Genomic DNA, 25,438 nt, shown 5'->3' on the forward strand with positions numbered 1-25,438 from the left:
TAGAGAGTTATCAGTAGGTTTGGTCCAATGTAATAAATAGCGACCAGCCTGCGAACACCGTTTTAGAGCTGTACCCTCGAAATGTAAGGAATATTGGATCCTCACCACGATGTTCATCATAACCTCGAAAGTCGTCAATCATACTGCATGATGGAGGGATGAGGAAGGGTTGACCGGAACTTAGCTCTAGAGACTAAACATGGGTTCCACCACTTCAAGCCTCCAATAAGCAAAGTGGTGGTATTGCACCGGTTGATGAGAGTCATCTACCACCTAGTAGTACTGCCTGGTAACATAGAGGGGTGGCATTCCTCCATGTGGTGTTGGCACCACACCTCAACCCCTGCTTACGTTGGTTCACACCTGGGTGGTCATCTACCATGTACTTGTGCATGAAGGTTATACCCAGGATTACTAACAGTCCCACCATCGTGAAGGTGCAAGCAGAGGATTTGGCTGTCACAGACCATCCGGACTTTGTTGAAATTGGGCCCACTTGACTTGAGTGTCACCCGAATATCAGTTCCATCAGTGTTTTAGACTCCCAGGTAGCAAGTACAGCTTGTCTGGCATATCTGAGAAAATGTCTGTGACAACCTCAAGGACCCCAAGTTGCTGGTCATCAGCAAAAGTTTACATCCCAGGGCCTTCAAAAGTATGACACAGTTTCCAGTGATTTAACATGCCAACAAGAACGGATGGATTACAACTAACATTACGCTGGAATGGTTTGAAAAATATTTTGTTCCCGAAGCAAGAGCTCACTGTGACTCTGTTGGCCTGGACCACAACTGTAAGATAGTGCTTGTTTTAGACAACTGCTCCGCACATCCGAAAGCAGAACTTCTGGTAAAAAATAGTTTTCAGTAGCTACCTCCCACCTAACTGTACATCATTAATTCAACCTCTGGACAATGGCATATTACGTTCACTTAAGTGTAAGTATCGCTCCCTGTTTATGAGGCACCTACTTAGTGCAGTTAACTCTGGCAGACCAGTACAGAAGTTTCTTAAGGAATTTAATGTGAGATATATGGTTTACTGCGTTGCCAATGCTTGGAAGTCTGTAGAGGCATCCACACTGAAAAATGGATGGCATAAATTGAGGCCAGGTTTAATGTTTGAGTCTGCAGCTGGTGAAGACACTGCAAATGACTTTACAGGATTTAGGGTTTGAAAGGAAAAGCAGATTATACACGAACTGCTTTCTTTCGCTCTTGATCTAACTAATCCTGCTGCCAAGGATCTTGCATCGAGAATGGATGAAGATAACACTGAGGAATGGATGAATGTAGAAGACACTGTAGCTACTGTTCATCATTATACTGACTCAGAAATCATGCAGATGGTTGTAAGTCCGAAGAAAGAAGATAGTGGAGAAGAAAGCAGTGATACAAATGAGGAAGACGTAGCAGAAAGAATCTCTATTGATAGGTTAATTCAGTTGACAGGAGAAGTGCTAAAAGGTCTAGAGCAATGCAGTTTTATCACTGAACAAGAAATAATGAACGTTTACATGCTGCAGGATAAACTAATCAAAGAAAGACCAAAATATATGAAACAGCTTAGCTTGCAAGACATGTTCAAAAAAAAAAGCTAAAAAGCTAAAAAAGAAAAATTCAAGTGTTGACTACGGTTTGTAGTCAACATTTGAAAATCCAGTGCCATCAATTTCTGCTCACCCAGATGTGCTGCCACCATCATCACCAGTTCCTAAAGATGTTGTGCCAGTTTCAGTCAACAGAATTACTGTACCTGTACCCTTTATTTTACCTGTTCTTCCTTAAAATTTCACTTTTCATTTAATGTTTCTTTTTTCTTTTTCCTTTATTAACCCACTTGTACAGTACTGATTTACAGGGTATTTAAAGGTAGGAGGGGGGGAAAGCAGTGATGTATGGTTTATAACTCCGACCACTCACTGCGTTTCCCCTCTTCTCGAGGACTGCACATGGCAGATGTCACATGACATAACAGTACAGTACGTCGGAGCTGAAAAACAACAAAATTAAGGGCAAAACTGCATTTTTTTTTGGAGCATCAAGTAACAGAAATGCAATTTATTCGGACAAGACAAAATGTTACGTAACATAACATCTCAGAGTTAAAATGAAGAAAAATTAACACAAACCAATTTTTGTTTCTTTTCAAAACAAGAAACAAAAAGTAATACAATACCACGTGTGGCCGACAACCGGTTTTTGCTTGAATCCCTCCCGAAGTCGCGTAAAAACATAACCTTCTTTCACTAAACACAAATTAAAATTGATTAACACATGCAATTAACAATAAAATTCCTCTTTATACAGTATATGCGCAATACGCCAATAGAATTTTTTTTTTTTTTTTTAAAGAACGCAAAAACTGACACAATACTGTGTTAGGTTAATGAGATGGGAAACGAAAACTCACCCCATTTTTTCCAAGTTGCACTTTTCTTTAACTCAGGACGACACAAGGTGCCACATGAAAACCAAACCCAGCAAGCAAATGTGACTATGAAACGATACGATACGAATTTCGCACTTACCACCACACTAATGTTGTGTCACGTGACATTAGCATTAGTAGAGGCATATGATGCAAGAAAGCAAGCTTATTCAGCACCAGCCAAAAAAAAAAAAAAAAAAAAAAAACCAACCACTACTCCCATTTCACCCCTCCGTTCGTTCGAAATACCTGTCCAGCTGAGCCTTAAATTTGTTTAGGCTATCAACTTCAACAACAAGCGATGGGAGTCTATTCCACAAACCAACTGCCCGCTGGCTAAAGGCAAATTTCCACACATCTATCCGACATCCGTCCTTCCTCAATTTGAATTTATGCCCTCTCAGGTGATTATTCTGAGCAAGAGGAAGAATCCCATCGGCATTGAGCATGCTCAAGCCATTCAAAGCTTTATACACCTCTATCAGATCACCTCGCCGATGCCTAGTCTCCAGGCTCTGTAATTTGCAAAACTTAAGCCTTTCTTCGTAAGAGCAACCCTTTGTTCCATTCACTAATCTTGTTGCCCTTCTCTGTACTCGTTCCAGCAGCTCTACATCCTTCTTGAAATGAGGCCTCCAGACCTGTATACAGTACTCAAGGTGTGGCCTGACCAATGCCTTATACAAGGGAATAATCACATCCCTGTCCCTGCTAGAAAAATTCCTGTATATCATTGACAAGACACCATGAGCTACTCTTGCAGCTCGTCTGCACTGCTCAGAGAACTTCATATCTACCTGCACAATTACCCCCAGGTCCTTTTCATTCTCTACCACTGTCAGCGTAGTACCACAGAGTTGATACGTTGACCTGGGGTTACTGTTTCCCATATGTAGTACTTTACATTTGTCAATGTTAAACTTCATTTGCCACCTCTCAGCCCATCTGCTCAACCTTTCCAGATCCTGTTGCAGCAGCATAGTATCAGTAGTGTCCTTAACAACCCTGCCAACCTTGGTATCGTCTGCAAACTTGGACATTAAGCCTGATACACCATCATCAATATCATTTATAAATACAGAAAACAACAAAGGACCCAACACTGAACCCTGAGGAACTCCACTAATAACATTAGTCCACGTTGAGCAGTGTCCATTGATTACCACTCTCTGTCTTCTGCCACTCAACCATCCCTTTATCCATAGCAGCAATTTGCCTCCAATGCCACACTTCTCCAATTTGTGCAGCAGTCTTCCATGCGCAACAGTATCAAAAGCCTTTCTAAGATCCAAATATATAATATCAAAGTTATTCCCTGCATCCAGTTCTTTTGTGACTACATCATAGTATCCAATCAAATTGGTCAGACAAGACCTGCCCTTAACAAAACCATGCTGTGTCTGAGCTATAACTGAATTCTTGTCCAGATGATCCTGCAGTGCTTCTTTAACCAGTGTCTCCATTAATTTTCCTGGAACCGAAGTTAAACTAACAGGTCTATAATTACTTGTGTCAGCCTTTGATCCTCCTTTGCGAATTGGGGTTACATTTGCACATCTCCAGTCCATGGGTACCTCCCCTGAGTCCAAAGAAGCTCTCATAATTATGGCTAGGGGTTTGCTTACTTCCTTTGCTGCCTCCTTTAATATAACTGGATAGATCCCATCCACCCCGGGTGCCTTTTTTATGTTTATCCTCAACAATTTCTCCTCCACTTTCCTCTCAGTTATTAGAAAATCATCTAGCTCACTACCAATGTTTACTTCACCTACGACATTCCCCTTCCTGAATAACTCCTCGTGTGTGAATGTAGATGCAAAATACTCGTTTAGATTGTTAGCCACCTGAGCTGGATCCTCAACTGTTGAACCATCAATATCCAGTGGACCAATCTGATTCATCCCTTTCCTTCTTGAGTTTAAATAGGTAAAGAACTCTTTTCTGTTTTTCTTTGCATCCTTTGCTAAGGATTTCTCATAATCTGCCTTTGCCTGCCTAATCTCCTTTGTGACTTGGTTACAGACCAACTTATATATATCATAGGCTTCCATGTCACCCATTAATTTGTATGTATCCCATGCATTTTTCGTCTCTGCCATATGTCTCATTAGTTCATCTGACAACCATTTAGGCCTGAACCTTGAACAATATTTCTTGGTTGGTATGTAAAGCCTGGTAGCTTCCAAGATTAGTTCCTTGAATGCTTCCCATTTTGAATTTGCTGTTGGTAACATCATCAGTTGGTCCCACTGTATAGAATTTAAATACTGTCTCAGACCATCATAGCCGCCTTTACGAAAGCAAAAACCCTTCCCTTTACCTCTGATGGTAGTTACCTCCTTGGGTAAATCCCACTTCAGCACACTGTGATCACTGCCACCCAGTGGTTCCTTTATCTGCAGATTCCTTATGCATGAAGAATCACTACTGATAATCAGATCAAGAGTATTACTCCCTCTAGTTGCCTCCCGAACATGCTGGTGTAGAAAACAATCATCCAATAAATCCACAAAATCCTTGCTAGTGTGTGAGTGACCAACCCACAAATTCTGCCTGAAACGAAGAGCCAACCGCAGTGGGTGGGCAGAGCAACAACTTGTCAATCACTGCTTTCCCCCGCTTCTCGTTGCCGTTTTGAAGGGTGCACCGCTAAGTGGAGTTGGCCATTCCGGCTCTTCACTATTGAAGTGGCCGTGATGAATTTTCTTACGTGCGTCAACAGAATTACTGTTCCTGTACCCTTTGTTTTACCTGTTCTTCATTAAAATTTCACTTGCTTTTCATTTAATGTTTCTTTTTTCCATTATTAACCAACTTGTACTGATTTACAGCATATTTTAAACGTAGTCTGAAGTGGTTAGCTGTTGGATAAACTGAATGTGCTAATCTAACCACCGGTGATCAGGGAAACTCACTAATCCGGCACCGCACAGGTCCCAACGATGCCGGATTAGTGATGGTCGACCTGTACTTTGAAATTGTTAATATTGATGTTGTGATAAATAACATGTTGCATTAGATAACTGTCACCAAAACATTTTTAACATGATTGTGATTGATCTGTATGATGCCCAGTTTGTTTTTTAATGATAGGTTAGTCGTCAAGGAGATTCTGCTCATGAGAGGATATTTTTCCTGTTTAGTGATGTCATTATGTATTGCAAACCTCTTCAGAAAAATTCTAGGTGGGAAGCCCCTGGGTCTCTTGTATTTTGTTCAATATGTTCTCTACAAAAGTGCTCTGTGGAAGTGATGTTAGGAAGTGCTGAAAGCCAAAGGATGCTATTTAAGGTGAGGAAATATTAAATTTTTACATATTCATTTAATTCATCGGCAAGTGTTACATATATTGCAGCAGTAGTAGTAGTGGCTGATGGCAATTTCAACTGGTAGTGCCTGAAATGATACACTCAGTGGACAGAAATCATGGGATACCTACCTACCTAGTAACGGGTAGGCCCACCTTTTGCCCAGATAAGGGCAGTCACACAGCGAGGCATCGAGTCCACTAGTTCATGAAAGCGTTCCACACGTATTTCCATCCATGCTTGCTGCACTTCTCTCCATAATTCTGTTGCATTCCGATGGAGGATCCAAAGCTTGAATGGACCTTTCCACAGCATCCCAAAAATTGCTCCACCGGGTTCATGTTTGGTGAACAGGGAGGCCATTCCATGGTTGTAAAATCTGCGAAATGCTCTTTGAACCATGTTTTAGTCACAACGGCTCTGTGGAGAGGCTCCTGCTAGAAGAGTCCATTGCCCTGTGGGTGCACGATGACTATGAAGGGATGCAGATGATCTGCAGGGATGGTGGCGCCTCAGTAGCCAGGTGGGAAGGAGCAGCAGTGCGTAGCACACGCTTCTTGATTAGACCGGGGTTCGAGCCCATCACCACCAAATATGGAGGATGCGGAAAGGTCAGGGAATGACCACCGCATGACCCGAAGCAATATGGTCTTAGTTGCTAATACTCTTAAATAACAAACAGCAAGGGTGGACACGTAACCTGGACTGTTCAGAGATGCGTCTAGACCATTGGTTTTCAACCGGGGTGCCATGTAATTTAGGTTTAAGCTACTTAAACTTATTATTTTTTAAAATTTATATGTTTATTTCATTATAAAAAGGTGTACAGTATCTTTTTAATTTTGTGGTGATCTATAATTGATGTTTACTTAATACCTCTATATAAATAATAAAATTATTATATACTGTATATATATAATTTGTATTATGAAATGTAATTTTTATAACTATATTGTAATAACTATCATATATAGCATATATATTTTTTAATGTTAGATATATACTCGTATATATATATACACACACAGAGGGAGAGAATCGGATCTAACAGGCAGAAAATTGAGTAGGGATGCTGCAAAAAAAATAAATTACTTAGGGGTGCCATTATTAAAAAAAGGTTGAAAACCACTGGCCTAGACGTACCAGAGGTCCTAACATTATTATTATTATTATTATTATTATTATTATTATTATTATTATTTGGTTTTTAGGAGCATTAGCAACTAAGGCCATATTGCTCCGGGGATATGCGGTGGTCATTTCCTTACCTTTCCGCGTCCTCCGTATTTGGTGGTGACGGGCTCGAACCCCGGTCTAATCAAGAAGCGTGTGCTACGCACTGCTGCTCCTTCCCACCTGGCTACGGAGGCACCGGTCCTAACGTGTGCCAGGTAAACACCCCAGACCATTACTGACCGTCCACCTGCCTGAACAATTCCTTGTTGACGAGATGGGTGCATAGCTTTGTGCGGTTTCCACCAAGTACACACCCTCCCATCTGCTCGAAATAACTGTAAACAGGACTCATCAGACCAGGAGACCCATGTCCATTCATCCAAGGTGCGGTGTCAATGTTCTTTCACTCAGTTGAGGTGTAGAGTGCTGTGTCGTGGTGTTAGAAATGGGACTCTGGTGGGTCTGCAGCTCCCATAACCTATTGCGGCTAATGATCGCCCAATGGTCTTGATGGAGATGTTTCTGGCCCTTCTCTCATTGAAGTCTGTGGTGATTTGTGCCACAGTCACTCCCCGGTTGGCTGAAACAATGCAAGACAGATGTCAGTGGCCATGTTCATCCCCCACCTTTCTCCACCCACAGCGCTGTCCACGATGAGATGTTATTCCGGAAATGGCATATTCCCGACACACTCTTGATACTGTCGAATGAGGATAGTGCAATTTCTGTACCACCTCTGCGATAGAGTGACCCATGCATCAGGCTCCCACTATCATCCCCCTTTCAAAGTCGGTTAAACTCATGACGTTTATCCATACTGACATCAAATTACCATCTATGTGAATGCAGTGTACCTATATACAGTGCTGGGTTAGTCCACTAGTGAGAGGGTGACAGCGTTGCATTGCCCAGGAACTAGGTATCCCATGAATTCTGTCCTTTCAGTGTGTGTGTGTGTGTGTGTGTGTGTGTGTGTGTGTGTGTGTGTGTTATACAGGGTAATTCACTACCAGTGCGACAAACTTGCAGGAGGTGTAGGGGGCACAAAGACGAATCGGAATCACATAGCATTGCAGGATCCGAAATGCCTTCGTCATGCGGTAGAGGACGTTGAACGGGAGGTCGTGTGAACAGTGATCCCGTTGGAAATCAGCATTTGCGAACCGATTCCTGAGGCAGTAGGATGGACGAGCATTCAAACGTTGAACTGGCCGACATGCACCTCGCGTATGGAGCCGCAGACTGTAATGGGCATGCCGCTCTGCGCTTGTACCAGGAACGTTCCCGCACAGGCGTGCTCCTCGTCATACGATTTTCGCACGTGTGCACAGAAGGTTACGTGAGACTGGTTGTTTCACGAGAGGTATCATGAATCGAGAGCGAACGAAGAGGACGCCAGACAATGAGGAGAATGTCCTACGTCTTGCAGAAGGCAATCCGAATAGGAGTACTCGAGCGATAGGCCAACGATTGGGTATTTCCCAATCCACTGTATGGAAGATACTGTCAACAAACCAAATGAGTTCATACCATCTGCAATGTGTCCAATCATTGGAGCCTGCAGATTATCCACTCTGGAGGACTTTTGCTACTTGGTTTCTTCAACAGAAACGGTTCGCAAATGCTGACTTCCAGTGGGATCGCTGTTCACGCGACCTCCCGTTCAACATCCTCTACCGCATGATGAAGGCATTTCGGACCCTGCAAAGCTATGTGATTCCAATTCTTCTTTGTGCCCCCTACACCTCCTGCAAGTTTGTTGCACTGGTAGTGAATCACCCTGTATATATATATATATATATATATATATATCCAATATTTTAAAATAAAATATAAGCCAGTAGTATGGCAAAAAATGTAGAGCGAAAATTAACATAAAAATAACCCAAAATAAAACAAACAAGCGAAAAAAAGGAGAGTAGAGGTAAGACATAAACAGTATCCGAGAAACCGTTATATAATTTCGCACTTTAAATCCAATTAATAAGACCGATATAAATTTAAAATAATGCCAATTACATAATAATTTAGCAGTACCCCCCCCCCCCCCCCCCGACAGGTACCAGTTCCGAAAGACATGAAATATCACCAGAAAGGGTTAAAGGAACTACTAAGAGATAACAAAATCAAAATAATATCAAAATAAAATAGACTGACCATTATGCCCCATATCGACAGAGGGCCATGAGGCCAATAATGGTCATGGAATTGCTGCATTTCAATCGCTATACAAATCGTCGCAAAGGCGAAAATATCGAAGTACCAATCCACCCTTTCCCCTCCGATCGATCCACCAATGCAGAGGATTTGCACGGCGGTGGAAATCCTCTACAAAATTTTCACTCTACAGTTTTTGCCATACTACTGGCTTATGTTTTATTTTTTTTTATTTAATTTTAAAATATTGGATATATCTTGGCTTCATATGGAGGATCTGCGTGTCGCTGCCTCTAATGAAAGCTCAATATTTATTTATTTATTTATTTTATTTTAACTTTTGTCATTATTCAAATATATATATATATATATATATATATTATTTATTATTATTATTTTTTTTGCTTCATTAGAACATTGCTTTTCTATATAATTTAAATTGAGTAGGGATCTCCTTAGTCACTTAATTTCAAATTTATCATCATATGACAGCAAGTCTGTGGTGATTTGTGCCACAGTCGCTCCCCGGTTGGCTGAAACAATGCAAGACAGATGTCAGTGCTATGTTCATCCCCCACCTCTTTGTTAATGTTTATTCATTGAGAATAAACATTAACAAAAGCATGCAAGAGTAGAAACTGGAGCCAGTTTTGCTGTGGTTCAACTCTGTCATGCTTCGGCTAATAGAGGAGAGTTCAAAAGCATTTCTGTGTGCATTCATGGATTATTTGCTGTGTGGATACAATGAAATCTAGTTTAAAAGTGATACTTATCTTTGTTTTTGACTTACAAATATGACTACATAATATTTAATCATTTATAACATTGGTCATAAATAAAATAAATTCAAATCAGCAATAAACAATTAAATCAGTAGTATGCAATATAATTATAATGCAGTAATAAATACAAAAAGTTATTTGTTTTTATTGTTTTAATATTACTGTGTCTGTGCCAACATAATTCAGTGGCACTTTATAGCTAGCTGCCACTGTATTGTAGTACCATTACACAAAACGATTATTTGATTAAGCAGTTCTTCAGGAAGACTGATTTTATTTCTGAAAATTGAACAATAGCTACTAAATGAGCTATGATGAATGCTATCTGAGTACTGAAATTAAATGGCAAAACCAGCTGATAATAGCTATTTTAGTGTAGCATTGATAAGTTGTTTTACAAGTAGTCTGGCATTACATCCCTAAAAATTAATGATTTATAGTAGTAGAAAAGTTTGATATATAATAGTAGAATTCTGTGTTAAGACACTTGTGCTATATTGTATATTGGTCTTCTTATTGTAATAACATATTATCCCTTATTTTTGCTGAAATTCCATATGCCTCAAGTGTTATATTATAAACATGATTCATTAATGATTTTAAATTAGTGTACACAAGACTTTTTTCCTCTTACACATAATGGACACACACACACACACATATATATATATATATATATATATATATATATATATATATATATATATAAAGTGTCATCGATGAAAGTAAAATAAAATAAAATAAAAATAAATATAGATGGAGAAGTTATTAAACACAAAATGCCGAGCCTAGTTGAAGAAAAAAAGAAAGAATGTTAAGAACCTAAATAAAATTAAGTAGAATTAAATCTGAATTAATGCCGAATTAACAGGCCAATCATATGTACAAAAGCTGAAAGAAAAAGAGGGGAGGGTAATAGAGATAAAAATTATAAAATAAAAATTAAAATTATAAAATAAAAATTAAAGAATTAAAAATTAAAAATTGGTACATAGATCAGGTATTTCATCAGGGGGCTACACCTGATCATGTACCAAACACTGTGTTTCTATGCAAACTCATGCTGATGGAGAAGCTGTAGAAATGAAATGGATATAAAAAAAAAAAAAAAATTAAATTAATTTTTTAAATTTTTTAAAATTTTTTAAGACTCCACAAACATGAGTGAGGTAGCCCCAATGCAGTGTATTTAGATTAATAAATTATGTAACGTAGTGTATTTAGAAATAAATTGAGTCGATAGTATGTAAGAACGCAAACGCAGTGTGTTTAGTAAATTAAGTGTGTAAGAACGTAAGTTAAAATCAAAAGTATGTAAGTTAAATAATAATGAATAACAAGATAGCGGTATAGAAAAAGGAAGCAATGCAAGGTAGGGGAGGGAAAAGAAGTTAAAAATATAGAGGCGAAGATAGTGAGAATAAGAAAAGTGAGAATGTCCGAATCACCCTCGTATTACACTAATAGTTCAACGGACGGAAAAACGAAGATCAGAAAGTAGAAAGATGTAAAGAGAAGGAAAAGAGTTTAAAGGATACTAGGCAAGCTGGGTGTGTAAGTACCCAACCTCATAGAGAGGGCCTTGGCTATGAGAGTGTTAGTAGAAGTGGAAATTAATACCGCTAGCTTGTAGTGTATGTTTTGAGTGATAGACATGAAATATAATAAAAATATGAAGAGGAGAAAAATTAAATACCTATGATATTTGGCAGAAATAAGTTGAGTGAGATATAATCAAGAAATGAAGATACAAATTTGCGATCATGATTAATAAGATACAATTATGCGAATATGATTAATAAGAATGGAATGTACACAGAGGGAAAACTATGACAACGATGGTGGAGTTGCTCAGAAGAGAAGAACTGTGGGGGCCCTCTGTGGTTAAAATAGAGAAGATAAGATTGGACATAAATAAATACTGATATTAAATTACGAAAAATGAAAAACTTAGGAAGTGAAAGGACACGAACATCGTTCTAATAGAAGTCATAATGTGTGATCACTTTCCAAGCAGTGGAAATACCACCATTCAAATGTACAACTATACAGGTATCGAATTAACCCTAATCAAGGTGAAACCGAATTTTTCTTTAATGAAATCAGAGAGATTTTTTATAATAAAATTTAAAAAATTAATGGGAATGTCATTATTGCGAAGTTTGGTATAAAGATCATTTAAAGCACCAGCGAAAAGTGATTGATTGCTACTAATATTAGCCAAACGGATAATTTGTGTGTAGATTATATTTTTATGAACCTTAATCGAAATGTTCGAGTTCCAATTTGTTAAATAGATAATATTAAAATTAAATTCGCTTCTTTTGTCGAATAGTTCCAAATTGTGACGAAGAGGAGGACTATTTAGAGTAATACTTAAATCTAGAAAATTTGCATGTCGGTTGCCAAGGTTTTCTTTATTGAGAGTGAGTGCAGTTGGATATATGGATTTAGCAATATTTTCAAAATGAATGTTGAGAATAAGAATGTCATCAACATAGCGGAATGCATAAAAATTAAGGTTCGGATTGTTATGCATATATAGATGTTCGTAATAATGAAGAAATAGATTAGCTACTATGCTGGAAATTTGTGAACCCATGGGAACTCCTATGGATTGTTTATAAGCATATTTACCATCGTAGATAAAATTGTTTAGAATACAGAGGTTGATATAGTTATTCCAAGTAACCTCATCTGTTGGTATAACGTTTTTGTATTTGAGGAACAATTGATGAAGTACATTAACAATCAAGTGATGCGGTAAGGAGGTAAATAAGTTGGTGAAGTCATATGTTTCAATACTAAATATGCTGGAATATGTATTGGAATTGGAATTAAAAATTTTGATGATACTGTGGTTATTGTTAATGATCCAAGTGGAAGGGATATTGATAAGAATGGTAGTTAACAATTTGAAAAATTGTTTACCTGGATGATAACAGCCACTTCTTTTGGCACTAGTGATGAATCTGAAGCCAACTAGATGTTTATGGAATTTGGCTATCATATACAAGAAAGGCAAAGTAGAATTGCGAATTTTGGTATGCAATTTTTTATGCAAGGCTATAATTTTTTTGATGATTGTATTGATGCCGAGATTACAGCGTAAAAAGGTGGAGCTACTTTTTACTTCCTTTTTGAGGGTGGTGTAATAAAATTGCTTGCAAAAGATAGCAAAGTTATTAGAAGCCTTATCTACCGGAGTGATAATAAATTTTTGTTGTAGATCTGAGATGGCTTTTTTCAGGTTAAAGTACTTGATATGCGAATTATTGTAAAGGTAGTAAGTTTTAGAAATAATTTTTTTAATGTCCTGAAATGTAACATTTATCCAATTGTAAAAGGCTTCGTGGGGTATTGTATATTTATATGCTAACTTGTTGCAAAAGTTCAAGATATTCAGATAAATATCTTTATATATATTATTGAGGTTGGCCTTATGGACTGGTCTGAATTTAAAACCTTTCTCCATAGCGGACTTTAGTGGAATGTTGTTAATAATGTCCAGGTTACCAGTAATAATATGTTTATGATGTTGATCAACGTAAGGAGCATATATGGGATCATCACAATGACATGGAAGATCTAAAGCTTGTAAGTTGCCTAAATTAGTAGCTAGAGTTTTATAATTACAAATTTTGAGTCCAATAGGAGATTCATATTTGAAGCAGTGATGGATCTTGAACTTGAAATTATTATAAAATGGGAGAAAATTATTACGATTATTAAGTAAATAATGCCAAGGAATTTTATCGAACCAACTGTGAATAAATTTAATAGTACAGTATTCATTACTGTATGTAGTAATGCGACCTAGTCTAAAGAGAGAGATATCTAAAATAATATGCTTAAGTTGAATATTTTTACATTTAAAATTGCTAATAAATAAAGTTAAGGCTTTTAGTATAGAGTTTTTGATATTAAAGAGAAAAAGAGAAATGTTGTGTACATCGAGTATGATATTGTCCCAGGAGTTAATAATATTACGAAAATTGTGCCGAATATGCCTATGATGACGATTTGATTTATTTCCACGTTTGTATCTACGCTTATTGTTATTGAAGAAATGACTAAGATGGAATAAATTGTAAATGCAGTGGCTGGTGTTTAAACAACCATTGCTTAAAAGAGTTTTGTTAAAAAATCTATTGTATAGGCCGTAGGGATATAAAGATTTATAAGTGCACATAAATAGATACTCATAATAATCACGAAGAACGTTGTCATTGATAATGGCAAGTATTTTAATTTTAACGTTGTTAAAGCCATGGTGGTGAAAATGGAAAAGTTCTATTTCAGTATCTAAAATGGTATCAAGTAAAAGATTTTTACTTTTAGATCTGTGCCCATTAATTCTGATGTTAAGAGAATTTGTGGTTTGGCCTACGTATTTAACATTGCAAATATTGCATATGAGCAAATATATGACGTTTTTAGTTTTACAAAAAGGAGGATAAATAGAGTTAGATTTGGATTCGGAGTTATCCATCATGGGACAAGTGAGACATCGTTTATCTAAACATTTTTGAAAAAATAAATTTTGGTTTAAAATATGTGTATTGTACTCAGGTTGGTTAGGGTTAAGGGAATGATTCTCCTGTTTAATATTTAACACTACATCCTCAGGAGTGGGATGTAGCGCAACACGTTTTCTAGCTGAACTAGGGGCAACACAGTGCTGACTCGCCGTATTATTTAAAGAGACGTAGTGCATGACAAGTGGGGTAAAAATTAAATAGGGCAAATTGTGTTAGCAACGAATCCATCTAAAGGGAATTAGTGGGGATTGCATTTAAAAGTAGCCACGCGCAAAGCTGCAGATAGCTAAAATTAAATGAAATACATGAAATATGAAAACGAAGAAGTGGAAAAAGGAAAAACAGGAAAAACAGTACGTGTACCTGAATGTGCAAAGCAGCAAAACAGGATACATGTATATAAATAAGTGTCATCGATGAAAGTAAAATAAAATAAAATAAAAATAAAAATAAATATAGATGGAGAAGTTATTAAACACAAAATGCCGAGCCTAGTTGTAGAAAAAAAGAAAAAAGAATGTTAAGAACCTAAATAAAATTAAGTAGAATTAAATCTGAATTAATGCCAAATTAACAGGCCAATCATATGTACAAAAGCTGAAAGAAAAAGAGGGGAGGGTAATAGAGATAAAAATTATAAAATAAAAATTAAAGAATTAAAAATATTTAAAAATATTATTAAAGAATTAAAAATTAAGCATATTTACCATCGTAGATAAAATTGTTTAGAATACAGAGGTTGATATAGTTACATTTCAGGACATTAAAAAAATTATTTCTAAAACTTACTACCTTTACAATAATTCGCATATCAAGTACTTTAACCTGAAATATATATATATATTTTAAATATATATATATTTAAAAAAAGTCTTCAGTCAAACATACCTCACATCCATGTACTGAAGTCATCACACCTAGATATTTGAAAAATGTTGTGAGCATATTTATTTTACCAATAGTTTCTAAATCTTCCACTTCTATTTTAGAAATTAATTACCATAGCAGAGTAAACCAGGATGATTCTGACTTCATAGGCATTTCTACTGCCGACAATCATGAAGAATAAAACAAGAGGAGAAGATTCTATTCATTTTTGCTCAGCGAGGAAGTACTTTATGGCTGCATATGACTACATGGTACTGAAGTTTCCATTGAAAAATGTTGTTATTAATGCTGATGTAGCACAAATTTCACCAGTTGGCACTGCATCATTTTCAGATTTCAAATTTTTTGTGGACACTTGTCTTCTCCCACTCATCCATCCTTTTATATCCACTGTAGCAACTTACCCTTAATGCCATACTACTCCAATTTTTAGAGTAGTTTTTCATGTGCAACAGTATCAAAAGCTTTCCTAAAATCCAAGTATAGGATATCAAAATTATTTTTTGCATCCAGTTCCTTTGTCACCACATCATAGTATCCAATCATATTGGTCAGACAAGACCCCATTAACAAACACATGCTGTGTCTTAACTACACCGATGAGCCAAAACATTATGACCACCTAACTAATATTCTGTTGGTCCTCCACATGCAGCCAAAACAGCTCGTACCTAGTGAGGCATGGACACTACAAGGTTTTTAAATGTGTCTTGTGGTGTCACACGTAACCAGCAGATCTTTTAACTCCTCTAAGGTCTGTGGTTGAGATGCCACAGATCACAGTTGCTGTTCCAACACAAACCACATAAGCTCAATGGGATTGATGTCTGTGGAATTTGGAGGACAGGGCATTATCTGGAAGTCTTCCTGATGTTCCACAAACCAGTCTCGAACAATCCGGGTGGTGTGGCATGGTGCATTATCCTGCTAAAAGAAGGCATCGCCAGAGGCGAAGACCGTTGCCATGAAAAGGGTATATCTGGTGTCAGAGTGCCTGGCACGTGGATGACTGGACCCAGGGTATCCCAGCAGAACATCGCCCAAAGCACATCACCAATGGCTTGTTTTCATCCCACTGGGCATCCAGGCACCATCACTTCCCCAGGTAAACGATGCACACATACCTGGCCATCCACATGGTGCAACAGGAAACGTAATTCTTGGACCAGACGACCTTCTTTCAATCACTCAAAGTCCAGTTTCGATGCTCGCGTGCTCATTATAGGCGTTTTTGCCGATGAACCATGGTTAGCATGGGCACTCAGAGTGGCCTGCGGCAACGTGGCCTCATTTTCAGCAGGGTTCTATGTACTGTGTGTTGTGACACATTACTCCCGTCACCAGCATTCCAATTACTGGTGAGTTGTGCCACAGTTGCCCTTCTGTTGCCACGTACCATCCGGGAGAGCCTTCGCTCACCTCAAGCATCGATGAGCCGTGCTCGTCCAACACCTTGCTGGTGGTTTGTGAATTTCCCCTCCTTAGACCACTTTTGGTAGGTACAGTCAGTCCTCGTATAGCACGATAGTTGTGTTCCTAGAAACCCTCGTGCAATGCAAAATCGTGCAATATTAACAACAGGCCCTATAGGAAAAATATGGTTAGGTGCCGACCACCCAAGATTGAACACACATTGGTAACCAAAATTACCAAACACAATAAATAATCGTAATAAAATACTTACGTATTTTATAACAATTAAAATACGTAATAAAAAATAATATCATAATTTTTTATATTTTTAATTATTATTATATTATATTTTATTATAATATAATAAATAATAAAAAATACGTAAGTATTTTTTACGAATAAAATACGTATTTTATTACGACTATTATGTAATAAAACGTTGCCAATGCTTTTGCTTCTATCATAAGAAAACTTGTTTTTTGTTTGATTTTCTATCCAAACAGATGACAGCCATTCCATCTCTTCCAATTTTTTGTGTCTTAATCTAATGGACTTTAATTACACTTTGAGTTTTTCCTGCTATGAAAGTTGTTTTTATTTTCTCTGCATTCTTTGTAATTCTCGGCTTTGCCTCATTTAGGTCTGTAGCACGTGCAATATCACATGGTCTTTCATTTCACTCAAAGCATTTCACAATTTCATATTTTTTCTCTATCGACAGAGGCGGACTGGCCATAAGCCTTACCGGGAAAACCCCGGTGGGCCGAAGGCCGGTGTGATTTTGGCCATAAACCATAGTATGAGGCCACTGTAAATTTTCCCGGGTAAGGATTTTTGACCTAGCCCGCCTCTGTTTATCGATATTGCTTTTCTTTTTCTCTCTGAATCTGCAGTGTCTTCACCAGGACGCTTCCTTTTCACACCTTTTAAGTATTTTACTCATTTTTAGGGAATAAAGCACAATTACAAAACGAGGAGGCACGCTTGATACACATAAACAAAGCTGCGTGCGTGTAGCAACTGAATAAACAACACCGTAAAGGCAGAGATACACTATTAACGCCTACATTTTACTAAAGCACATTTCTAGGGGTTACTACCATAAAACAAAAACAATTTCCAGTTGCGTTCCTGCCAGTGGAATCTGTTATAAACTGGTAGTAAACTCGATCTAATTGCATTTGCGATTATACCGATAGCTGGAATTGTTAGTTTTCACGTTATTATGGTAAAATGTGTTTCCCCTTCACTGATATAAAAAACATAAATACATTTTCAGAATCTTCTCTTCATTCCTATCGTGTTGCGTTCGGTTGGGGTGATTCTGCGTTCGACTGCCATTTCTTGTAAACACAAAGGCGAATCGTGCATAAGCGAATTTGGTTCATGTTATATAAGATATCGTTCCCCTATTTATAAATCGTGTATGATTGAATTCATGTAGTGTAAACACGTTTATATGAGGACTGACTGTACTAACCACAGCTGACCGTGAGCACCCCACCAGCCATGCCGTTTCGGATATTCTTTGATCCAGTCATCTGGCCATTACAATTTGGTCTTTGCCAAACTCGCTTAAGTCTGCTGCCTTTCCCATCTGAAGAACAAGAGTAACACTGATTAATGGAGCTCAGTATCGGGTGTTTTTTATACTGTGTCCTATACCACACACATGCCATATTTCACCTGCAGTTGCTTCAATATGCATAACGACTCGCTCTGCATAATGTTTTGGCTCATCGGTGTATATCTGCAGTGCTTCTTTAACCAGTGACTCCATTATTTTCCCCAGAACAGAAGTTAAACTAACAGGTCTGTAATTACTCGTGTCACCCTTTGATTCCCTTTGTGAATTGGGAAATTCATTTGCACATCTCCAGTCCGTGGGGACCTCCCCTGAGTTAGCATTAGCATTAGCATTAGTAGAGGCATTTGATGCAAGAAAGCAAGCTTATGCAGCATCAGCCAAAAAAAAAAAAAAAAAAAAAACCCACTTCCACTTCACCCCTCTGTTCGTTCAAAATACCTGTCCAGCTGAGCCTTAAACTTATTTAGGCTATCAACCTCCACCACAAGGGATGGAAGTCTGTTCCACCAACCAACCACCCGCTGGCTAAAGGCAAATTTCCGCACGTCTATCCTACATCTGTCTTTCCTCAATTTGAATTTATGCCCTCTCAGGTGATTTTTCTGAGCTAGAGGAAGAATCCCATCAGCATTGAGCATGCTTAAACCATTCAAGGCTTTATACACCTCTATCAGATCACCTCGCTGGTGCCTAGTCTCCAGACACTGTAATTTGCAAAACTTAAGCCTTTCTTCGTAAGAGCACCCCTTTGTTCCATTCACTAATCTTGTTGCCCTTCTCTGTACTCGTTCCAGCAGCTCTACATCCTTCTTGAAATGAGGTCTCCAGACCTGTATACAGTACTCTAGGTGTGGCCTGACCATCGCCTTATACAATGGAATAATCACCTCCTTATCCCTGCTGGAAAAATTCCTGTATATCATTGACAATACTCCATGAGCTACTCTTGCAGCCCGTCTGCACTGCTCAGAGAACTTCATATCTGCCTGCACAACCACCCCCAAGTCCCTTTCATTCTCTACCACTGTCAGTGTAGTACCACAGAGTTGATACGTTGCTCTGGGGTTGCTGTTTCCCATGTGTAGTACTTTACATTTATCAATGTTAAACTTCATTTGCCACCTCTCAGCCCATCTGCTCAACCTTTCCAGATCCTGTTGCAGCAGCATAGTGTCAGTAGTGTCCTTGACAACCCTGCCAACCTTTGTATCGTCTGCAAACTTGGACATTAAGCCCGATATACCATCATCAATATCATTTATAAATACAGAAAACAATAATGGACCCAACACTGAGCCCTGAGGGACTCCACTAATAACATCAGTCCACGATGAGCAGTGTCCATTGATTACCACTCTCTGTCTTCTCCCCCTCAACCACCCCTTTATCCATAGCAGAAATTTGCCTCCAATGCCACACTGCTCCAATTTGTGTAGCAGTCTTCCATGTGCAACAGTATCAAAAGCCTTTCTAAGATCCAAGTATATAATATCAAAGTTATTCCCTGCATCCAGTTCTTTTGTGACTGCATCATAGTATCCAATCAAGTTGGTCAGGCAAGACTTCCCCTTAACAAAACCATGCTGTGTCTGAGCTATAACTGAAGTCTTGTCTAAATGATCCTGCAGTGCTTCTTTAACCAGTGCCTCCATTAATTTTCCTGGAACAGAAGTTAAGCTCACAGGTCTATAATTACTTGTGTCAGCCTTTGATCCTCCTTTGTGAATTGGGGTCACATGAGTTCAAGGATGCTCTCATGATTATGGCTAAGGGTTTTCTTATTTCCATTACCACTTCTTTTAATATAACTGGATAGATCCCATCCACCTCGGGTGCCTTTCTTATCAGGGCTGTACTTTTGAACAGGCACGTGAGGCACTAGTCTTGGGCTTCACCATAGAATGGGCCTCGTGAGGCCTCTGTAATCTGAATTTTTTAAAGCAATTTCATTTTTTTTTAATGCCCTGATCCAAGCTAGGTCCCACTTGTACCTACCATGTAAATAGAGAGGTAAAATTTACTGAAAGTGTGAATGACTCATTTCTGCGAAACAACAGATGAATTTCCAGGATAAAGGAAAATCACTCACTCACTCACTCTTAATTCTCTAATAGGATGCTTACAGTAGACAGGTTGACCACGGCATATTGTCCATGTCCGTAGCCTTTTCCATTGGCTATGGACATAAGAAAGCAGGTCCCCGGGTGCCAAGCAATCTTCTGTGCTATTTCTACTGCGATTCATAGAGTCATTTTTCTAGAGTGACTGAGTTTTTCCTTGTTTATTTCGGTTTAAAAGTCTTTCTGTTAATTAGCTGTACTTTTTAAAAGTATAGAAAGAGAGCCAGAAAAAGGAAAGTACCTTTTTCTTTATTGTATATACCAACTGTACTAACTCCTACGCTTGGCCAAAAGCGGCACTGCTCCTGCCTCCCCATGGCGGGGGCCGTTAATCTGGGTGTAAAAGCTAATCCTCGGGGAAAAGGATAAAAGCCCCGAGGATTAGCTTTTCCACCCAGGATAAAAGGATAAAAGCCCTGAGGCTTTTTATTAAGGATAATTTTTATCCTTTAATCTAAGGATAAAAAATTATCCTTAGAGCCTTCAAACTCAAATTATACCATAGATTGGTATAATTCTGATGAAGGCAGTGCGCAATATAAGCGCTTAAAAATAGACAATCATCAACCTGAGTATCCAACTTTCCTGATTATCCATTCCTTAACTAGTCAGCCAGTGAGCAAACTCTCTCCATTTATCATACAGAGATTTCTAGAAAATGCTGCTGGATCACCTAAAATGGTCAAAAAGGTTACAGTCAGGGGATTTGCTTGTGGAAACTACACAATCAAAATATTCAGAATTGTTGTTAAAGATGACAACATTTGGTGGTATCCCTGTTAAAATATCTCCCCACACAACCCTAAATAGTTCCAAAGGTGTTATCTCTGAGTGGGATCTATTGAATGTAACAGAAGAGAAGCTTGTACCAGAACTTAAAGATCAAAAGGTCATACAAGCTAAGAGAATTCTGACTCGTAGGGATGGCAATCTCATTTCAATCCGTAGTGTAATACTCACATTCAGTACTCCAAACTTGCCAAATACTGTTAAAGCTGGTTATCTAAATTGCCATATCTGTCCGTATATACCAAATCCAATACTGTGTTATGTCAGAAGTTTGGACACTCTCAGACAACATGTCGAGGAAACACAATATGCCCAAAATGTGGATCCCAGGATCACACTCAAAAAGACTGTACTGCAACATCTCCAGTTTGCCTTAACTGCAAGGAAGATCATCCTGCATATTCTAAAAATTGCGAGTTATGGAAACTTGGGAAAAAAATACAGAAATTTAAAGTTGAAAATAAAATGACTTCTCAGGAAGCAAGACGACAAATACTGAAGATGCTCCTGCATGTACATATGCAAATGTTACAAAGAAATATCATTCAGTTGCTACACAAACCAATGACTCAGTTCCACCTAACATATCACTTGCTGAATGGGCTAGAGCTCAGTTTTCAGTACCTCAGCTATCCTTGAAGCAAAACAACAGAGACCAAAGTTGTAATACTCCAATTTCCATCCCCTCTACTAGTGGCAAGTCCCAAAGTGAGACCAGGATGGCAAAAGCTGAATCTTCTACTAAAACCCAAATTAAAACTGCAGAAATGGATATAGATGACAAAACTCTACAGAAACCTATATTAGAAATTTATGCCGAAGAAGATATGGACACTGGAAACTTCATTCTGAACCAGTCAATAGATGAAGCTAATGACCATATTGCTAGATCAATACTAGCAGCAGCTGATAAAGCTATTCCTTAGTCGTCGACTCATCCATGCAGGTGCAAAAACTACTGGTGGAATGATGAATGTAATAGAGCAAAAAAATAAAAGAACAAAGCTTGGAATATTTTCTGCAAGCATCCCACTATTATTAACCTTATAAATTACAAGAAACCAAATGCTAAAGCATGACAAATAAGAAGGAAAGCCAAAAAAAGATTCCTGGATACAGTTTGCTTCCACTATCACCAAAAATACTGATACTAGATTAATCTGGAAGAAAATCCAACATCTCAATGGCAAATATCCATTGTCATCCTCTCCAATATTGATCTGTAATGGACAGGAACTGTCTTCCTCTAAAGACATAGCATATGCTTTTGCTGAAGCTTTTGCAAAAATTTCAGTGTCAAATTCATATGATGCTCCATTCCAACAAATTAAAGGGGTAGCAGAAAGGTATAAGTTAAATTTCAACACTGGTCTATCTCTTCCATATAATCAGCCTTTCATAATATCCGAGTTAATGGAAGCTCTTAACAGAGCACCCAATAGTGCAGCTGACCCTGATGGTATATTTTATATTATGCTAAAACACTTGAATGGTACCGCTTTACAAACTCTCAATAATTTTTAACAGAATTTTTCAGGAACATGTTTATCCTCGCTCTTGGAGACATTCACTTGTATTCTTCATCATCATCATTAGCCATTTTCAATCCACTGCAGGATGAAGGCCTCTGAAGCAACTTTCCAGTTCCTTCTGTTTTGAGCACTGGCCATCCATTTACTACTCAAAAACTCATGAATTTCATCTATCCATCTCCGCCTTTGTCTTCCAGGTTGTCTTCTAGCTCCTCTTGGGTACCATTCTGTTATTTTCTTAGTCCATCTGTCATCATGTCTTCGAGCTATGTGTCCTGCCCAAGACCATTTTAGTTCTTTAGTTTTGATAAGAATGTCCTTTACTTGAGTTTGCTGCCTAATCCATGTGTTTCTCTTCTTATCTAACAGTCTGATTCCCAATATAATCCGTTCCATTCTTCGCTGTGTAGTTCTTAGCTTCTCTTCCATTCTTTTGGTGAGTGCCCAAGTTTCACTTCCATAAGTCATGGTGGGGAGTATACATTGATTCATTATTTTACGTTTCAGACAAACTGGGATATTGCTCTTCAGTATGTGACTATATTTCCTGAATGCTATCCATCCAAAATTTATTCTTCTCTTGACTTCCAGCCATTTATCATTATTACAGCTAATAACTTGTCCCAGATAAGTATATGACTCCACCTTTTCAATTACTGCTCCTTCAATCATTATTTCCCTTTCCGTGGCATACTTGTTCATCATTACTTTTGTTTTAGCCATATTCATCTTTAGTCCAAAATCCTTACTAACTGTGCATAACTGATTAAGATTTTCCTCCAATTCTTTGGGATCGTGGCTTATGACCACAATGTCATCTGCAAATCGTAAATGGTTTAGGTACTCTCCATTCACATTGACTCCTTTCTGCGACCAGTCTAATCTTCTGAAAGCTTCCTCAAGGGCAGCAGTAAACAGCTTCGGAGATATTGTGTCTCCTTGTCGAACTCCTTTCTCGATTTTAAATTTGCTACTGTCTTTGTCTAGTCTAATAAAGGATGTAGCACTCTCATATATTTTCTTCAAAATCATAATATATGGAGTATCTATGCCTTGTCTTTCCAGTGCCCGAAACATTGCCTTATGCTGTATGGAGTCAAATGCCTTTTCATAATCCACAAATGCCAGGCATAATGGTGTTTTATATTCATTTGCTTTCTCCATTAGCTGTGATATTACGTGAAGGTGATCCATAGTTGAGAATCCTGTCCTAAAGCCAGCTTGCTCTTTCGGTTGATTCTCAGCAAGTATTCTTTCTAATCTGTTAGTAATGACCCTTGTGAACAACTTGTAGATATGGGATAACAAGCTAATTGGTCTATAATTTCCAATTTCTGATTTATCTCCTTTCTTATGCAGCAAAACTATGATTGCATTATTCCACTGCTTAGGCATCACACCTTTTCTAATGCACTTTGTGAAGAGCCTTGCCAGTTTTTGTGTTATGTCTCTTCCTCCCAATTTTAACAACTCTACAGTAACTTCATCTTCCCCCGGGGCTTTCCGATTCTTCATTTTCTTCAATGCATGTTCTACCTCATCAGGAAGAATATCGGGTATGTTGTATGTGTTGCTACTTTGCAATCCATGTTCCCCACTGCTGGTATCATTCCCTCGCTCCTTGTATAATTCTCTATAGTAGTCTTCTGCTATTTGAATTATGCCTTCTCTGCTGTTTATAAGTACACCGTGGCTATTCTTCAGGTTCAGTATCATTTGTCTTTCTGTATTACTGCTCATGGCTGCTGATTTAAATCCTTTGTTTTACCTTAATGCTTGTTCTACTTTTCTTGTGTTAAATCTTCTTATGTCCTCTGAGTCTCTTTCTAATGGCTTTGCATAACTCAGTATACTCAATTTTTTCCCTGTCAGTGTTTTTCTTGCTCTTCATTTGTCGTCTTTGGTTCATCATGACAAGTGTTTCTTGACTAATTTTTTCTTCTTTGGATTTCTGTTTCCCTATAGGTTTCTTGGGCTTTATCACTTTCAGAAAGTTGTAATATTCCTCGTCGATATCTTGGTCCTGAGCAGTCTGCAGAAGCTCAAACTTGTTCTTAAGTTCCAGTACATACTGCTTTTTCTCCTCCTCTGTTATCTCAAAGACCTTTGTATTATTTACTCGAGTCAGTTTTTTCCTTTCCTTTCCTACATCTATATCAAGTGTACATCTTACCATTCTGTGATCGCTTCCAACATTTACCTTATTCAGGACGGTAACATCATTCACAATATATCTTCTGTTAGTGAGGACGAAGTCGATTTCATTAGTTGTTAATCCATTTGGACTCTTCCATGTCCACTTTCTGTTCACCCTTTTCTTGAAAAAAGTGTTCATTACTGACAGTCCTTGAGATTCTGCAAATTCCACAAGTCTTTCACCTCTTTTATTTCTTTCACCAATTCCAAAATTTCCTATAGTTCCTCTTTCTGCACTGTTTTGCCTTTTTCCAATCTTAGCATTGAAGTCCCCCATAATAATATTGTAGTGGGTTTTCTGCTCATCTAGAAGACTCTTAATTTCGGTGTACATTTCTTCAACCTCTTCATCATCATGGTTCGATGTTGGTGCATAAATCATTATAATCTTTAGCTTGTACCTCTTAGAAATCTTGAATATTAGTCTTGACACCCTTGGTGATGTACTTTTGAATTCCAAAATGTTGTTTTTAAAATCTTTATGGACCAGAAACCCAACTCCACCTTCACTCCTTTCA

The 25,438-nt window shown here is 38.0% G+C and overlaps 1 protein-coding gene across 1 annotated transcript in view; it reads left to right on the forward strand.

The window, feature by feature from the left end:
* Positions 1-25,438, forward strand: part of LOC150077279 (FYVE, RhoGEF and PH domain-containing protein 6-like) — a 109,602-nt gene that overhangs the window by 10,248 nt on the left and 73,916 nt on the right. The window contains exon 3 of the mRNA XM_090385841.1: positions 5,524-5,721. Coding sequence (XP_090241967.1) covers positions 5,524-5,721 — 198 coding nt within the window. The remainder of the gene's footprint in view (positions 1-5,523; positions 5,722-25,438) is intronic.

The sequence above is a fragment of the Mastigoproctus giganteus genome, chromosome 12, assembly GCF_048544385.1.
Source record: "Mastigoproctus giganteus isolate SK-2022 chromosome 12, ASM4854438v1, whole genome shotgun sequence".
NCBI lineage: Eukaryota > Metazoa > Arthropoda > Arachnida > Uropygi > Thelyphonidae > Mastigoproctus > Mastigoproctus giganteus.